We start from the raw sequence: 16369 nt of genomic DNA, 5'->3' as shown, positions 1-16369 counted from the left end.
ACCAGCATCGCTACATACACATGGTTTTTACTAAACGTGCATCTGGCTCAGCATATTAATTGGCCATGCGTAATCTGATAATTAAGGCAAAAGCATTTAAGGATAATATAAAAAATAAAAAAAGAGTCTGGATTACAAATAAAAAAATATATTTTCGAATTTGAGATTGCAGTTGGAATCTTAGCCTAAGGAAGTAAAATCTACAATCTACATAATAAAATTATTTAGTTAGATATCAGTTATTTTTGTTGTTTTTCTTCCTATTCCTATTAAGTCTCTCATTTTTGGAGTGCATTATGCAGTGGAGTGCACTGTAATAGGTATGTTTTCAAATAACTTTGCAATTTTTTTCTTCTAAATAATTCGTATAGCAAAATACACTGTAATACAATTTTATATTCTTTTAACAGGCGCAAAAGAACACTCATGACTACATTTAAATGTCATGAGTGTTCTACAGTAAAAGGTAGAAAATAGGGCCCTTTTTTAGAAACTTAAGTGGTAAATGGGAGGTTTTGTCGCCTTTTTAATGCAAAACATATTGTAATTGTATCTTGGTTCATTCTTATTTATATATTGACTAGCTGTCCCGGCTTTTCTGCCTTACTCTTATCACTAAGGCATATGAAAAATAGATGTTGGCCAAATGTTAAATCTCCGCAAAAGGCACACATAATTTCATGAGAGCTAAAGTAAAAACATATTTTTTAATATAAATAGAATAGTATAATTAAAGGTATATTACGCATCACCATCCTTGGTACAGTGGTTGACGCGTGACTCGTGAGCCTAGAACCAAGGGGTCCTGGGTTCGATTTCCGGTGGAGACGTAGAACAAAAAATGTACTGGTCTGGCAGGACACATAAGGCTGATCACCGTGTCCTTGTTTGTTTGATTGTCCCTAAGAAAATTGATCAGTGAAACAGATATATGCATAATGCACCTGCCCCATACCCACAAGGGGACACTGGACATCACACACTCCCACATGTATCACCATAAAAGTGGCAGAAAGTATTTAAATACCATTTCCAATTAAAATTTAAGATAAGCAATATAAACTAAGTATATCACTTTATTTAGCATCTCGAAAAAACTGGACGATCTGGAATTGACGATCTCAATTTACAAAATTGTTACGCCTGCACCAGGTACCTGAGTGAATTGCCTCTTCTTGTAAATAATTTAAAATAAGGACTAGGGACTTATTTTTTTATTGTGCGTCCAATTTATATACTACTGATAAAATTGAAAATGATTATTTTTAGGGTATATATTATATAGATCGATTTAACAAAAACAATTATTTAAAATTTATTATTTAATTATTTTTAGCAGTACGATGATTGATTCCACCATAAAAAAGAAAATAAAAATTTCACCCTATTATCACGCTATTTTGAAGATCTTGCCCAACTATCTGAAAAGAAAAAAAATATATATATATCTTCGTAATAACTATTATATGTAACAGTAAACAGGTAGTTATATTATTTTTTTAAATATTTTACTCATATCGATTTTGTACTGTTTAAAGAGGTTTAAACTTTAAAGTTTAGACTATGCAAAAATAAAGCATAAGATTTTATAATTAAATAATACTCACCATGCGATGGAGGAGGAGCCACTTGTACTGAAAAAAATAAAAAAAATAATAACTTAATCAATGTTTCAGGTGTTTGTTATTATTGTTTTAATCAATCAAAATATATTTGAATTTTGTTTGTTCATAGAAACTTTTTATATAATTGTTCAATTAGGTATGCATTTGTGTATGTTTTTTCAACCATCACAACACATAAGCGAGTTTTATAAGAAAAAAATCTAATAGAGACCTAATATGATACAATTTATAGGTATCTAGTAGATATAATTTCTACATGGTTGCTATAATCAAATGGGTAATAATAGGTGTAGCAGGGTTTTAATCAAGACTTCGTAAATAAACTAAGTTGGCAATTTTCTAAAGATTTATGTTTTAAAAGATTATTTATTTTTTCCAAGAAAGTTATTATACAAAATATAGATAATTTTTTGATAAGATTTATGTTTAAGCTACTACTAAAAATTATTATATGTAATAATAACATCGTGATCTTATCAAAAAAGAGAAAAAAAGACGCAAATGTTAAATATACACCCGCAATTAATATGTAAACGCTTTTTTCCAATCAAATATATTATTAACTGTTTACCTAAGTCTATAATATAAAAAAAACCGGCCAAGTGCGAGTCGGGCTCGCGCACAAAGGGTTCCGTAGCAGCAAATATAATAAATTACAGTTAAATCAACCTATCTCAAAAACTATAAGAGATACTTTGATCAAACCAAAAATCGTTGAAAGAGTTAATTAGCATGCATCACCTCTATTTTTTTTAGAATTTTATACCCCGTAGTTATAAAAATAGAGGGGGGGGGACATACTTTTTACGACTTTGAGAGCTGATATCTCAAAAACCGTTCACTTTAAGAAAAATGTTTTTTAGAAAACTTTATATCATTTTAAAAGACCTTTCCATTGATACCCCACACGGGTATGTACATCGAAAAAAAAAATTTCATCCCTCAGTTACATGTATGGGGGGCCCCACCCCCAATTCTTTTTTTTACTATTTAGTGTCATATTTTTGTAGCGGTTCATACAACACATATTCCCATCAAATTTCATCACTGTAGTACTTATAGTTTCCGAGTAAATCGGCTGTGACAGACGGACAGACGGACAGACGGACAGACGGACATGACGAAACTATAAGGGTTCCGTTTTTGCCATTTTGGCTACGGAACCCTAAAAATGAATCCAAAATGTGTTGGTAAGCGCATAACTCGAGAACGGGTGGACCGATTTCGATAATTCTTTTTTTATTATATTCCTTGAAGTACCAGGATGGTTCTTATGTAGAGAAAACATAAATATGTACCACGGGCGAAGCCGGGGCGGACCGCTAGTAAAAAATAATAACTTACTTGAATCATCGTTGTCCACTACGTTTACTGAAAAAAACCAAAACAATAAACATCAGCAACGTTCATCGTTCATCGAGAAGTAAACCTAATCATTCTATTGACATATTTGTAATAAATAGCATTATTTAAATTGATTTAATTACTTCTACCCATCATATTTCCAATTAAAATAATAAGAGTATAATACATACATTATTCATATAAAAAATTACTTATGTTTAGCCAAGTGTAGTTAAAAATAACCAATTAATACATATAATTAACTATGAACATACCACCATTGCCGTTGTCTACCACGTTTACTGAAAAAAAAAAAACAACATTCATATGGAAATTGTACGATACTTTAAAAAAATTATGGAATCCATTATTTACATGAAATTAAAGAAAAAGGTAAGCAGTATTAGATAAATTATCTTTTAATAAGTTATTATTAATCTGTTTTTTGTATATGTAGGTAAGTATTTAATTATCGATTTTAATAAATGACAAAAATTTATGTAATATTTAAAAATACATTTCATACCTCCGTGACCTTCTCCGTCACTTACAAGCACTGAAAAATAACAAAAATACTACTATAGTATTAAATAATGTGTAATTAACATAGTACTATTAAAAAATACTATTGTATAATAGTAGTAATTAATATTATTGTGAATACATAATAGTAAGAGCATATAATATATTTGTTTATAAACAATGCCTATTTACGTCATGCAATTTCTTTCGAATTCTGTATTTCAATGGTTTTTTAGACTTTCTTTAAGCAATTATTGTGTGAAATAATATTATTAAGCTATGAAAAACAAATATTTATGAACAAAGTGATAATATAAATACCTTCACCGCCATCATTTGCTAGAAAAGAAAAAAAACACGATTAGTATTGTATAGTACTTATTATATTTTCTGTAGTATTGTTACAATATCTTATTTGCATAAAAAAGTAACAATTTAAAATGGGGTTTTAAATTATAATTTATCTCATATCATGATCTGATAACGGTAAGGGATACTTTGAGATAAATTAATTAATAATTAAAAATAGGTAGGTGACTGTAGTGAGTTTCAGTGTACTGTCAGCTAACGCGTGACTTTGTTTTAGACGGGAAGCGATTTTCCCGCTCCTATCTGGTAGAAATTGCAGAATAAAAAGTAGTCTATACAATTTCCTGTAATATGAATCTTGTTAATAAGTCATAATAAGATCGATTTAGCTATTCCAGCGATAGGCCCGTATGAATAGAAGAGAGATACGATTTTACAAGAGTTTATTATAGATTTAAAAATATAAGGAATACTTACGTCTAGGTGCGGGCCGTGTCAAAGCACTCCCAATAAGGGCAACCAAAAACAGTGTGATCTGAAAAGGATCGAGCAAAATGTAGGTAATCGAATTTGTATTTACAAGGACGAATATATAATTCTGTTGACAAATTGTTCTTGTTTAAACAATTAGGTGACTCTACTCACAGTACTATGTTAAGTGTCTAAGTGTGAGCAAATAGTTGACAAGAAAACATATAGCTCTATGATCGTCATATTTAATCGAAAACGGATATCCCAACTTTAGAAGATGGGATACAATTATTGTCTTACATAGAGAACCTATTATAAAAAATTTAGCTTAGATAAAAAAAAAACAACAGAGTAGATAAAAAAGTTTGTGACGAAACCAAACGCTAATTACGAAAACTAGCTTTCTAAAAAGCATGCAATTTTGTATTATAAGAATTAATTTCTGCTTATAATATATATAAAAAATGAATACGTACAAGTAATTTGGACATTGTGTATTGTTTTTCCTCGAAGCGAGACGACAATGATATAAACGAATAATCAATGTATGCTATTTTGGAGATAACAAATAAGTCATGTTAAGATAACCTTTAGCACTTTTGTGACAAAAATGTTTAGTAATAATATTAACATTCACAAAAATATATTCGTATGCGTAGGTATTCATTACCATCAGTTTTTCTATTAACCTTCTTAAATTAATATATGTAATAAATTCAGGAATCCTATGTTTTTGATCGGAAAGCTCAATGAGTGATAAAATATATATTACTAACTTCTTAAAGTAAAATAGTTATTGTTAAATAATAAATTTATACTTCTTAATGTTTATACGTGGACAACGTAACGGCACATGCTAGTTCATTTCTTGGAAGAAATCCAAAAACAACATTTTATCTCCCATTATCGCATAAAGAGAGTGTATTAACTCAAAATAATTGGTCTACACATAACGCATAAAAAACTGAATCCTACTTCTATTACTATTAACGATCTGATTATTCGGCCCTTATGGCTGCTGTACATGGGTAGAGTAAACGGTAGAGTGAACTCCCATACTATGATACTACTCTACCTGTACTCCACTCTACCAATGGTATTTATATTAGAATAGTAAGTAGGATAATTAGTATTCTACCGCACTACTCTACCGTTTACTCTACCCGTGTACAGCGGCCATTATAGGCTATAGGTTTTATAGTGACTCTTTAATTCTATAGAGTATAATAGGTATGTGCTATAGTTTAGATTGCGATAAAAACAAATCAAATAGTGACATACTTTATGCGTCTATCTCATCGTTTCAAACGTAATTAAATTTCCTACTAGGAATGAAGATCCCCGTTCTTTGTCTTTTGTGACGGATGAAAAGTTGTTGCTTTATCGCATATGCCATAGGGAACAAGATGCATGGAATATAAATGTCATTATTATTGAAATTTGTTTCGTAATAAACATATTTTGGGTGTAAATAATTTATATCGATCCACGTATTGAGGCAATTATTTTAAAATTCGTTTTGTATGTAAGTAGGTATTATTTGGATAAACTAAAGGTCTAAAACGGTAGTCTTCTCGTTTTTTATTTGCTTCGTACATAGGTATAAAAAGTAAACGAACACTGTCCAAGGTATATTTGTAATAACTAATAATAATATGTTAGACGTTAGTTATTACAGGTAACAACGAAAGTGAAATGGAAAGCATTGCATTATTTCATATTATGTTGCTATTTGCTCTACTTTTAGTTTTGTTCAAAATCGAATACGATTTGGGGTCAAGGGTTTTTTTAATTGAAACAATTCTTAGAGAAGGGCAAGATACCGTATACAAAAAAAACTTAAATAATCGCAATCATCGCCATGCATAATAATTATATTTGCCGATTTTATTTATCACACGTTAAAATGAATCAATTTCTACTCGTAATTTTTTATTTGTCTGTTTCTATTGACGTAACAGTCAGTGGAATCGATTTCAAAATAAAAAATATCTTGATAATCTAGATTTCAGACGCAATATGTAAATAAAGACTAAGTTAAACACGTGGGGATATTTAGAATATACATAAATTAAAATTTTATATCAGCATTGACTACGTCACAAATTACAATAAATAAATAATAGGTAAATACGTTACTTGAGCAACGGTGCACTCGTCTGGATAATCCGGCCAATATTATTGGAAAAATTTGAATACTATGTTATAAATATTTTTGTTGCTTTTTCGGACATCAAAGTCATGTCTTATGGTATTTGTACGTATGAATCTATAATTAAAACAAGTAGGTGTTGTATTGTACGTTATGTCAGACTGAAAAAAAGGGTTCAAAGTTCATTCCACAGATGTTGCTGTTAAGAAAAGATTTGTAAGAATTTACGTACGAATTCACATTACACATTTTGGAAATGCATTAACTATTATGTAAATTATTAAGGAAGGCTTTTCAGTTTTATTGTTTATCAAAAAGAAGCAGCATTGTATTTTCTAGAACATAATATGTAAGAAAATACTACTTATAAGAAGAGTGTTTAGTATGTGAATATTAAACATTTGAATCCGTCAGCTCTATCATCGGTACATAATAATCTCTATGATTGGTACATATATAAAATAATGGAAACATACCTTTCAAAAGACACAACTTCTTTACGAAGAAGTAGCATAATATTACAGTTCAAATCCATACTTTAAATTTTAATTTTTAACCTGTAAACTGTAAACGTAAACTTTTATATAGTAATATGAATAAGGAAAATGGCTTATTATGAGCTTTGCAATTTTACCGCTATATTTTTGCAGGGTGAAGGTTAGGCTTCGCAAAATTAGGCAACATATTTTCAAGCGAGGTTGTTAAATAATTTCTCAGATCAAAGTAAGATCACGATATTACCGTACAGCCTCAACAGATTAGCCTTATTGCTGATCTGTTGAGGTTATTTATGATTTTTATTATATTACGTCTTTCCAAATATGTAATGCCATAATGTGCAACAATTAAATCCCATCGAGTATCGTGCCTAGATATAGGGTTTCGTTAAAACTTTATTTGACTAAATTAGTAATAGTATCTCGATCCTTCCACCTTTAGGTACTTTATAATAAAATTATTTAAAAAGAACATCGTGACACCATCGTTATTGACTTCCAATTATAGGAATATTCGGTGTTTAATTTTTTGTTCGTTTAAAAATAAAATGATTCATGCACCTGCACAAAAATAAGATAATAAATTTGTTTATATGTAACTTGATTAATAAGTTTATTATTGTACCTCTATAGGTATCTAATCCTCGACCAAGTCCTCTGCTGCATCTGTCTCTTCTGAACCAATTTTCATTCTGTTTTCGACGATGAATAGCGTGGATCTTCTATTTCATTGTTTTTAACTTTGTCCATTCACAAAAATCATATCATAAAATCGCTCCGTTGCGACGTGAATAAATACAGTCCAACAGACAAATACACTTTCGCTTTTCTGATAATAGTATTGATAATATAATACTTTACTATAGATAATATTATAAAGCTGAAAAGTTTGTTTGTTTGTTTGAACGCGCTAATAGGAACTACTGGTCCGATTTAAAAAATTATTTCGGTGTTAGATAGCCCATTTATCGAGGAAGGCTATAGGATATATTATATCATCACGCTAAGACTAACAGGAGCGGGTGCGGGTGAAACCGCGCGGAAAAGCTAGTACTAGATAAATAATAGTAAGGATTCTCGATATTTTAGCGTAAAAATAATACTCTACATACTACATTAGATGAAGGGATATGGAAGTAGGTAGAATAGTTTTCAAATTATGTTAAAAGGAATATTTTACATTCAATTAACGATTGTGATGTGTAACTTTTTAATTATAAATGTACTTATAGTTAACTATTCTTATAGCAGGTATATTTTACTACTAACAAATGGATGGGTTTTTTGTCACATAGGATCGATTATTCGATCACTGTAATTAATAAACACACTTGGTAAATTTCACAGTTTTTATGACGCATATAACCTCTTTAACTTGGTGCAAATCTTATTACGAATTACAAACATTAGAAAGAGAATTTAATAAAGAATCAGGAATATTTTTTGCTCTACATATAAGTACATATTATTACATTATGAATACATGTCCAAAGATTTGACCAGGTTATGGGAAGAAAAAAGATTGGCGTAAGTAGAAGTACCTAACATTATTTTTTTATTTTTTCATATATCATTAATGCACAACATTGATCATATAAAATCAAATATAGAATGAAGACGTCCATAGAAAATAATACCTATGTACATATTGGAAGTATCACTTACCGTAGTCTCGTTAACCATACGTATGTAATCTGGCATAACAAGAAACTACTGTTGCGATTTTGCTCCGCTTTAATCGCATTCTTTTTTACAAATAATGCTATTGTATTATTTTGATAACGGTATACTTACAAGCCAAAGGACATTTCACTCAAGCATTCCATAGATTAATTTTTCTAATTTGATTATTATGAAATATCTAAGTGTAACAATCGGAAATCCCATTTCTAGTGTAATCTACAAATTATTAAAAAAAGAGAGGAATTTTATCAAAGGTCAGAAAAAAGACTATCTATTAAATATCGATTATAAAATAATCAAGAGAGTGAATTAGTCATTCATTGTTATTTTGTCGGAAAAATACTAAAATACTTCCTTAACCTTATCTAAATTTACTAAAAAAACTTTAAGATGATATAACCCATAAATTATTTTTTCTTATGCATTTCTCGAACTTTAATTTATTGATATAATAACCTATAACTGAAAAATTTTCAATGAATTTTTCTTTCAAATGAAGAACAATTATGTAATCCTTTAACATAAACTCTATAATATGTTAGTTCCGGGTTGAACTGGGTCAAAAATTACCCTAGATGTTATACCGGGTTACAAAAAATTGTTTAAAATTTATCCAAACATTGGAATAATATAACTGTATTTTCAGAAGAGTATTTCTGCGATCAATTAGTTGCAAGCGTAGAATGTTTTGGCCAAACATTATAATATGCCATGTATTTTTTATAACAATACGTCAGCAATTCCTCACTGCCGTGTGTTGGCTCGTCTTTTCCACTCAATTTGCTGATCAAGCTAAAAGGTCGTTTCTGTAGAACCATATATAAGATTGCTTGCTAATAACTCAGCGCAGTACTGGACTGACAGGGAAACAAGCTAGTTACGTAAGTAATTAATAAATATAAATAATATTTGGTTGCACATTTGTTGGCCTTTGTGTGTTTATTTTTGTCATTAAGGTCTGTTATTGTAACTGAAATTCAGGAAATTATGAGATATTCTTGTAGCTAATATTATTAACGTTTGTTGTTAGGTTATTGAGTTCAAAGATTTACTTTCGTTTAAGTATTTCAAAATTAAAATCTATAAAAATGTTTTTATAATAAAATTTAAATGTCATATACGGTGCACTTATTCAATCCTACCTATTACTTTTCAGAATGAAGACAATTTTGGTATTGGCGGCTCTAGTGGCAGTGGTAGTGTCCCTCCCCGCTGACACATATAACCCAGAATACGACAACTTCAACGCTCAGGAATTGGTAGGAAACATCCGCCTTCTGAAGAATTATGGAAAATGTTTCTTGGACGATGGCCCTTGCACCCCTGAGGGAAATGACTTCAAAAGTAAGTTTCCTTCACATAAAAGTATTTCATTTTTTGAAATTAAATAAATGATGGCATTGATATTTTGATATAACATTATTGTTTAATTTTAATTTATTAAAGTATTCAATGCAATTTGTAAATTGTGCAGACTAGAAAACTTTCGCTCATCTCTCTGCTCTTATAGCATAATATTGTAGTTACTTTAATATTATAATTTTATTTTCACAGAGGTAATACCAGAAGCTTTGAGAACCTCATGCGCAAAATGCACACCGAAACAACGTGAATTGGTTCGCACTGTGGTACGCGGATTCCAAACCAAGTTACCCGACATGTGGCAACAGCTTGTCAACAAGGAAGACCCCAAGGGCCAATACACCCAAGCCTTCAAAGAATTCCTCGAAGCCTCCAACTAAAAGACACAGCGCTTACTATGTTTAAGTCATAACATCACAATTAAATTTACAAATATTATTAATTCCAAAAGTGGTAAGAGGATTTTTATCCCAACGTCATCGCAGTATTGCATGAGTATTGTGTTAATTTATTTTAAGCAACGCATTTTATTTGATTATATGTTTAAATATTTTAATAAACTTTTGTTAAAAATTTGATTGTTTTAATATACTTACCTACACTTGAAAAATATCTCCCGTGAATCCCCTTTCAAATCTCAATATTATCTATACCTACATTTCGACAGGAGAAGATAATGTAATACATGTAAAATATTAAGAAAATATCACACTGCACTATAAAACACATACTCGTATAGAATTAATTATTTTAGATGAACATGACATTCAATGAACATTCATAATACTCTTTTTAATAATTTTTATCATCGTAATTAGTAATAACTGTTTTATTGTATATTTAGAAACTAACTACATAATATTATCTTGATATCAGAATAGGACTTATTTATGAATCAGTCGGTGATAAAAGTATGTTTCATATTTATAATAAGGAAAAATTAAGCATGGAATATTATATGCTTATTACATTGGCAATGTAAGTAGGTATGTATTGGTATGCAATAATTATATTATATGTTAATTCATTAATTTACAACTATAGATTATTAAGATCACATAATAAAATTGCTGAAATGTTATAAGTTTTCTTATTACGTGATATAACTCAATATTGTAAATTATTGGAAAGTAAATAAATAACTATCTCACAAATATGCATGTGCACACTTTATCTTATGAATTCCTAAAACTCTAATGTAGGTACGTGATGCCTCTAGTTTGCACAAAACTGACCACAGAACGTGACATCATCTATAAACTTAATCAAAATGACAATGTTGGTAATTGTTATTTTAAAGCGATATAATCGGATTAACTATATTAAAATTTATTATGTGAATTTTAAGTTGACAAGGACTAATACGAGTTCTGACTTTATAGAGAAAGGTTATGATACCTATTATAAAGAGATAGGTACGTAGGGACTATATTTACATTCTTTAGATAGCGACGATAATACGACCAATAATCGTCATTGACGAAAAAGTCCCTTATCTAGCTAACTAATTAGCAATGATTATTTCATTGTAATATTGCTTAACCAACCAACGCCGAAATAGTGATTCATTATTTCTGTTATAATTTATATTTCAAATTCAATATGTGTGATCAATAAACGAAGCAAATTTATTATAATGAGATGTTGATAGTTTAGGAGGATTTATTTAATAATTATGATTGTCCTTAATCTTTCTGATTGCATGTGCACACATTGCGAAACGCGCCGTTGACTCATTATATTTTAAAGGTCTTTTAGTCTAGAAATAAAACCTATGTATTTGGTGCTTTTTTATATAATTTCTGGCTGTTCAAATGTCATACTTAGAGAATGAGTTGGCGTCAAGACTAGATATAAAAGGAGACTTGAATTAATATTCAATATTGATAGCTTATTGGACTGTTATAAAAGCGTTATTATTATCATTTATTAGCCGATTATTAACGAGTAGCCTTCCCAGAGTTGGTATGTCATGTGAGTATAGATCAGTTTATTAATTCAGTCAATTTCAGCTATTTGCAATATTATATTCAAAGTACTTTGTACGTGGTCATTACCGGATTAACATTTGCCGCTTAGTTCATGCATAATATGATCATGTGTTTAATGAAATGTAAAAATACAATGCATTTGTATCTCGAACACGTATAAACACGGTATATGTGGTACCCTGAAGTATGTTTAGCGAAGGCTCTTCCTTCCTTATTACTCTACATTTAGGTACATATAGGTAGTTTTAAATAATATGACAGTTGGAACTTAGGGAAAAAAAGGAACGTAAGTAAGCCTTAGCGGTTTCCATACAATAATTGTACTTGGTCCTTTTAATAAATTTAGTACTATTATTTGACTTTATATTAATTTCTTGTTTTTCATCCCGATTGTATCTATAGTTGTGTAAAAGTATTTTCCTGCTTCCTTAACCTGTCGTGATCTCTTCCTTAGATCATTTCAATATTATTATTTCTATGGCTGATCTCTCTTGGTATTTTAAAACGGCCCAATCTACTTTTGAAAAGATACTTGCTAACATAATTACTGTTATCATGCTGTTTTTCATTTTAGAATTTATAAAGTTTCGTCACTTTCACGTAAGTAACTCATTCATTTAGTTTTATTTTTTTATAAAATAGATTTAAAATTGAGGTAATAGATGTGTTTTTGCTTTTGCAAACATTGGAATAAACAGGTCTAGTACTATTAGACACACGTAATAATTTAAATAATTAAAGTAATTGAAATATTTAGTATATAGGTAATAATTAAGATCGTTATTGTTATAGGACTGATATATATAAACGCAAAATATTACTTTAAGTGAATCTTTGCATAATACGTCGATTCATAAACAATTGGTAAGATATAAATCGATATTTTTAATAAAATAAAATTCAATATTTGAAATACCTAATTGTATTTATAAAAAATATACCTAATACTTATCACATATTTTTACAAATCTTTTAAAACAACAATATTTTTTGTACTAGGTACATATATTAGTTTTTAATTTTTATTATATTGGGTTTGATTTCAAGGAAAAGCGTCAAAATGAAGTTCCTCATAATGATAGCCATTTTGGTTGTCTACGTAACTACAGAAGAAGTGTACTACCATACAGCTGATGATCAGACTGACGTGGATAAAGTGGTAAACAACCCAGTGGAGCTGCAGGCCTTCATCGACTGCTTCCTTGATAGAAACCCATGTACTACAGTCTCTCAAAGCTATAAAGGTTTGTATATATTAAATCAGTATATACTATCATTTTATTACGACTGACCGGTTGGCTTGGTTGGTAGTGACCCTGCCTTCCAGGCCAGAGGTCGTGGGTTCGATTCCCACCCGGGGCAAATATTTGTGTGATGAACGTAGATGTTTACTCTATGTCTGGGTGTTAATTATCTATATAAGTATTTATTTAAAATTATATAATATGTATGTTTATCAGCCATCTGGTTTCCATAACACATGCGAAAACTTAGGTTTAGTATGGGATCAGATCGTGCCGTGTGTGAAAATTGTCCTGAAATATTTATTTATTTATTTTATTATTTTAAAGTGAATTATTGCGATACCGCAGCAAATAAGGTATTAATTAAATAAAATAACATAGAAAAAGCAAAATTGAATACCTAGTAGAGACGTAAGTCGAAACTCTATGGTATCAGCTTTTTATCGCAATGATCATTATTTTTTTTTACAAGTTATATGCCATGTATCATGTATGTATGGGTTTATTATTTTAATCATTATTCATAGGTTTTATTGATGTATTCGACATATTAACAGTAAAACATATTGCATTTTAAATTCACTATTTATTTTTTATCTGTATTCACTAACACTATTTAATTACCAACAGATAATCTCGAAGATGCGGTTAAAACAGCCTGTTTAAAATGTACAACAGTACAGAAGAAAAATTTTATGAAATTTATTGTAGGAGTTCAAAAAACGGTGCCTCAAGAAATGGAAGCATTTAAAAACAAATACGACCCAAAAGGAATTTACTTCAGTCCGCTTTTGAAAGCATTATCTGAAGTTCAATAACTGTAAAAAAACAATGGTTTGTTCAATAAAATATAAAGGTATTTTTCCTTTCATATTGTATTAATCTTAGGCATTAATTAATATATTTTGTTTTATATGTTATAAAAACTAAGTTTCTAAACATGAGAATGGCTGTTATATTTTAAACAGGAGATTAATTTTACACAACTGGAGCTGCATAATATTATATCCATCACAAACATGAGCATCCATGAACGTAAAGTTTTGTATGTAATAAATTATTGAATCAAATCTGAAGTTTTACCAGTATCCTGAAATTTACCAATATGAGTTGGTAATTGTATCATCACTACATAGTATAAAACAAAGTCGCTTTTTCTGTCCTTATGTCCCTATGTATGCTTAAATCTTTAAAACTACGCAACGGTTTTTTTTAATAGAACGAGTGATTCAAGAGGAAGGTTTTAGTATATAATTTGTTAGGTTTTGGACAAAGCGGGTGAAGCCGCGGGCGGTAAGCTAGTGTATTTATAAAAAAGGCGAACTTTTAGGAGCTTTTAGAATTACCTAATATTTTTTTTACTCGGAGCTGTAAAATCTTAGGTATGACTCGAAAATCTTAGGATTTATAGTATTTTTTGGGCTATTCTATTCCTGCTTAATAAGACTCTACATAGTCGTATTGGTCGTAATAGAACATATTTTAGACTTTAGACTGTAGAAATGTTTTTTGAATGGAAAAATAGTGATAATCCATATCAATCAATTTATTAAACGAAGGAATCAAAAATATAATTATCTTAAGTGACAATATATAACAATAGTCATTAGAATCCACTTTGATTGAATAACACATTACCAATAACGATATAAAGAAGTATTTAAAGGCTATGGCTTATCCGAAATCCGTATAGTTTCAATACGGGCTAACATTTGGTAAGTTAACAAAAATTTTCTATTCAATCTTATTGTTTTAAAATAAATATTTACTATTAAAACTTTATAATGTAATTTTTATAATTCCTAAGTAAGGCAGTTCTATAACAATAGATATTAATTATTTTGGAACACTGAACTGATTGACACACATTTACACTTACAGAAACATAAAAATGAAAGTCCTAATAGTTCTTTCGGCTACGGTCGCATTGAGCATGGGTATTGCCTTCTACAAAACTGGCAATGATCATTTGAACATAGATAAGTTGATGAAGGACCCGGCTATTGTTAAGGGCTACATGGACTGCTATTTGAGTCGCGCTCCCTGCTCCCCTCTCGCACAGAGCTACAAAAGTAAGTAGACCGTCTATATTTATAAAGATGTAGAGTTAGTGTCAACACTTGTAACTCAAGAGCCGAATTTGTTGGTAGATCGTATGATATTTCTTGTCTGTTACCATTTATTAAACTCATTTCTTCCAATACCGGAAGACGGAAAAAGTCAATCAACATTGAAAAATATTTTATTATTATTTGTTGATACGTGTAGTGAAAGAAACCTTGAAAGAAAGCTAAGTATCTAATTGATTACACTTGTAATACTTATAATAATTATGAATTTTACAGATATCTTAGCAGATTCTTTGAGGACGTCATGCAAGAGATGCAGCAGCCTCCAAAAACATCTCTGGAGCAGATTCCTGTGGAACCTAAGAACTAGATACCCTAAGTATTATAGTTTGTTCCAGAAGAAATACGATCCCAGCAACCACTACATACCTGCTCTTCAAAAGATTGTTGGCTCTTACTAAACATTGTAAGCATGAACAATTTTGAACTTAATAAATTTTTATTAAAAATTAATTTACTTTTTTAATTTCTACAACCATAATCATCCATAGATTATAATATACGTCCGCCCCGGCTTCGCCCGTGGTACCTAGGTACATGTTTAAACTATCCTATCTCTCAAGTTGGATCGAACTGCACATGGTGTGCGAATTTTGTTATAATCGGTTAAGTGGTTTAGGAGTCCATTGAGGACAAACATTGTGACACGAGATTTAGGTATATGTATATATTAAGATATTATAATTATGGTTACTTCTCGTGTGAATATTATAATATGACAAAGCTTGGCTATTCATTTAAGGATCATTTAATTCCAGTAAATTTATAATGTGATAATATGAATGGGATAATATTTTAATGAAAAATGTCCGTTTGATTAATGTTAATTGTAGTTTGCTGCAGGGTAAAAGTACGTAATAAAAGCCTCTAGTTAAGTTAATTTAATGCAGGCAATTGATCTTTCATTTTTTAATTTCACCTGTTTAAAGACATTATTAAGGAATTAATTCATGGACTCTCTTTTAATTTCGATAGATAGAGTCTTTGATCCATATTTATTCCATTTCGTAATGATTTTATAGGGTGATCCAAACGTGTGC

General features: G+C 29.8%; 3 protein-coding genes and 1 long non-coding RNA gene across 4 annotated transcripts; 3 read left to right on the top strand and 1 right to left on the bottom strand.

Moving 5' to 3' along the window:
- Window positions 1-1309: 1309 nt before the first annotated feature.
- Window positions 1310-4855, bottom strand: LOC149901834 (uncharacterized). Its single transcript, XR_016457647.1, has 8 exons — window positions 4748-4855; window positions 4278-4335; window positions 3813-3830; window positions 3496-3525; window positions 3245-3271; window positions 2970-2996; window positions 1608-1634; window positions 1310-1421 (listed from the first exon to the last, which is right to left on the bottom strand). It is a non-coding gene; the product is annotated as an uncharacterized LOC149901834 (long non-coding RNA).
- A 4534-nt stretch (window positions 4856-9389) lies between these two features.
- LOC149901833 (allergen Tha p 1-like) lies at window positions 9390-10538 on the top strand. Its single transcript, XM_090111306.1, has 3 exons — window positions 9390-9484; window positions 9760-9947; window positions 10158-10538. The coding sequence occupies exons 2-3, from the start codon at window positions 9761-9763 to the stop codon at window positions 10343-10345; spliced, it is 375 nt and encodes a 124-aa protein (XP_089967432.1). The 5' UTR covers window positions 9390-9484; window position 9760; the 3' UTR covers window positions 10346-10538.
- Window positions 10539-13010: 2472 nt separating this feature from the next.
- On the top strand, window positions 13011-14018 carry LOC149901832 (ejaculatory bulb-specific protein 3-like). The gene is made up of 2 exons (XM_090111172.1): window positions 13011-13200; window positions 13831-14018. Exons 1-2 carry the CDS (start codon window positions 13017-13019, stop codon window positions 14016-14018), a joined length of 372 nt encoding a protein of 123 aa, XP_089967298.1. The 5' UTR covers window positions 13011-13016.
- Window positions 14019-14892: 874 nt separating this feature from the next.
- On the top strand, window positions 14893-15782 carry LOC149901831 (ejaculatory bulb-specific protein 3-like). Its single transcript, XM_090111309.1, has 3 exons — window positions 14893-14915; window positions 15082-15272; window positions 15546-15782. Exons 2-3 carry the CDS (start codon window positions 15092-15094, stop codon window positions 15728-15730), a joined length of 366 nt encoding a protein of 121 aa, XP_089967435.1. The 5' UTR covers window positions 14893-14915; window positions 15082-15091; the 3' UTR covers window positions 15731-15782.
- Window positions 15783-16369: the final 587 nt, after the last annotated feature.

Source organism: Colias eurytheme, chromosome 16 (genome assembly GCF_061535395.1).
Source record: "Colias eurytheme isolate Ceu_HAF_F1 chromosome 16, ilColEury1 Martin Lab GWU primary, whole genome shotgun sequence".
Lineage (NCBI taxonomy): Eukaryota > Metazoa > Arthropoda > Insecta > Lepidoptera > Pieridae > Colias > Colias eurytheme.
Note: the sequence above shows the minus strand (reverse complement) of the source record. Positions and strands in the feature narration are given on the sequence as shown.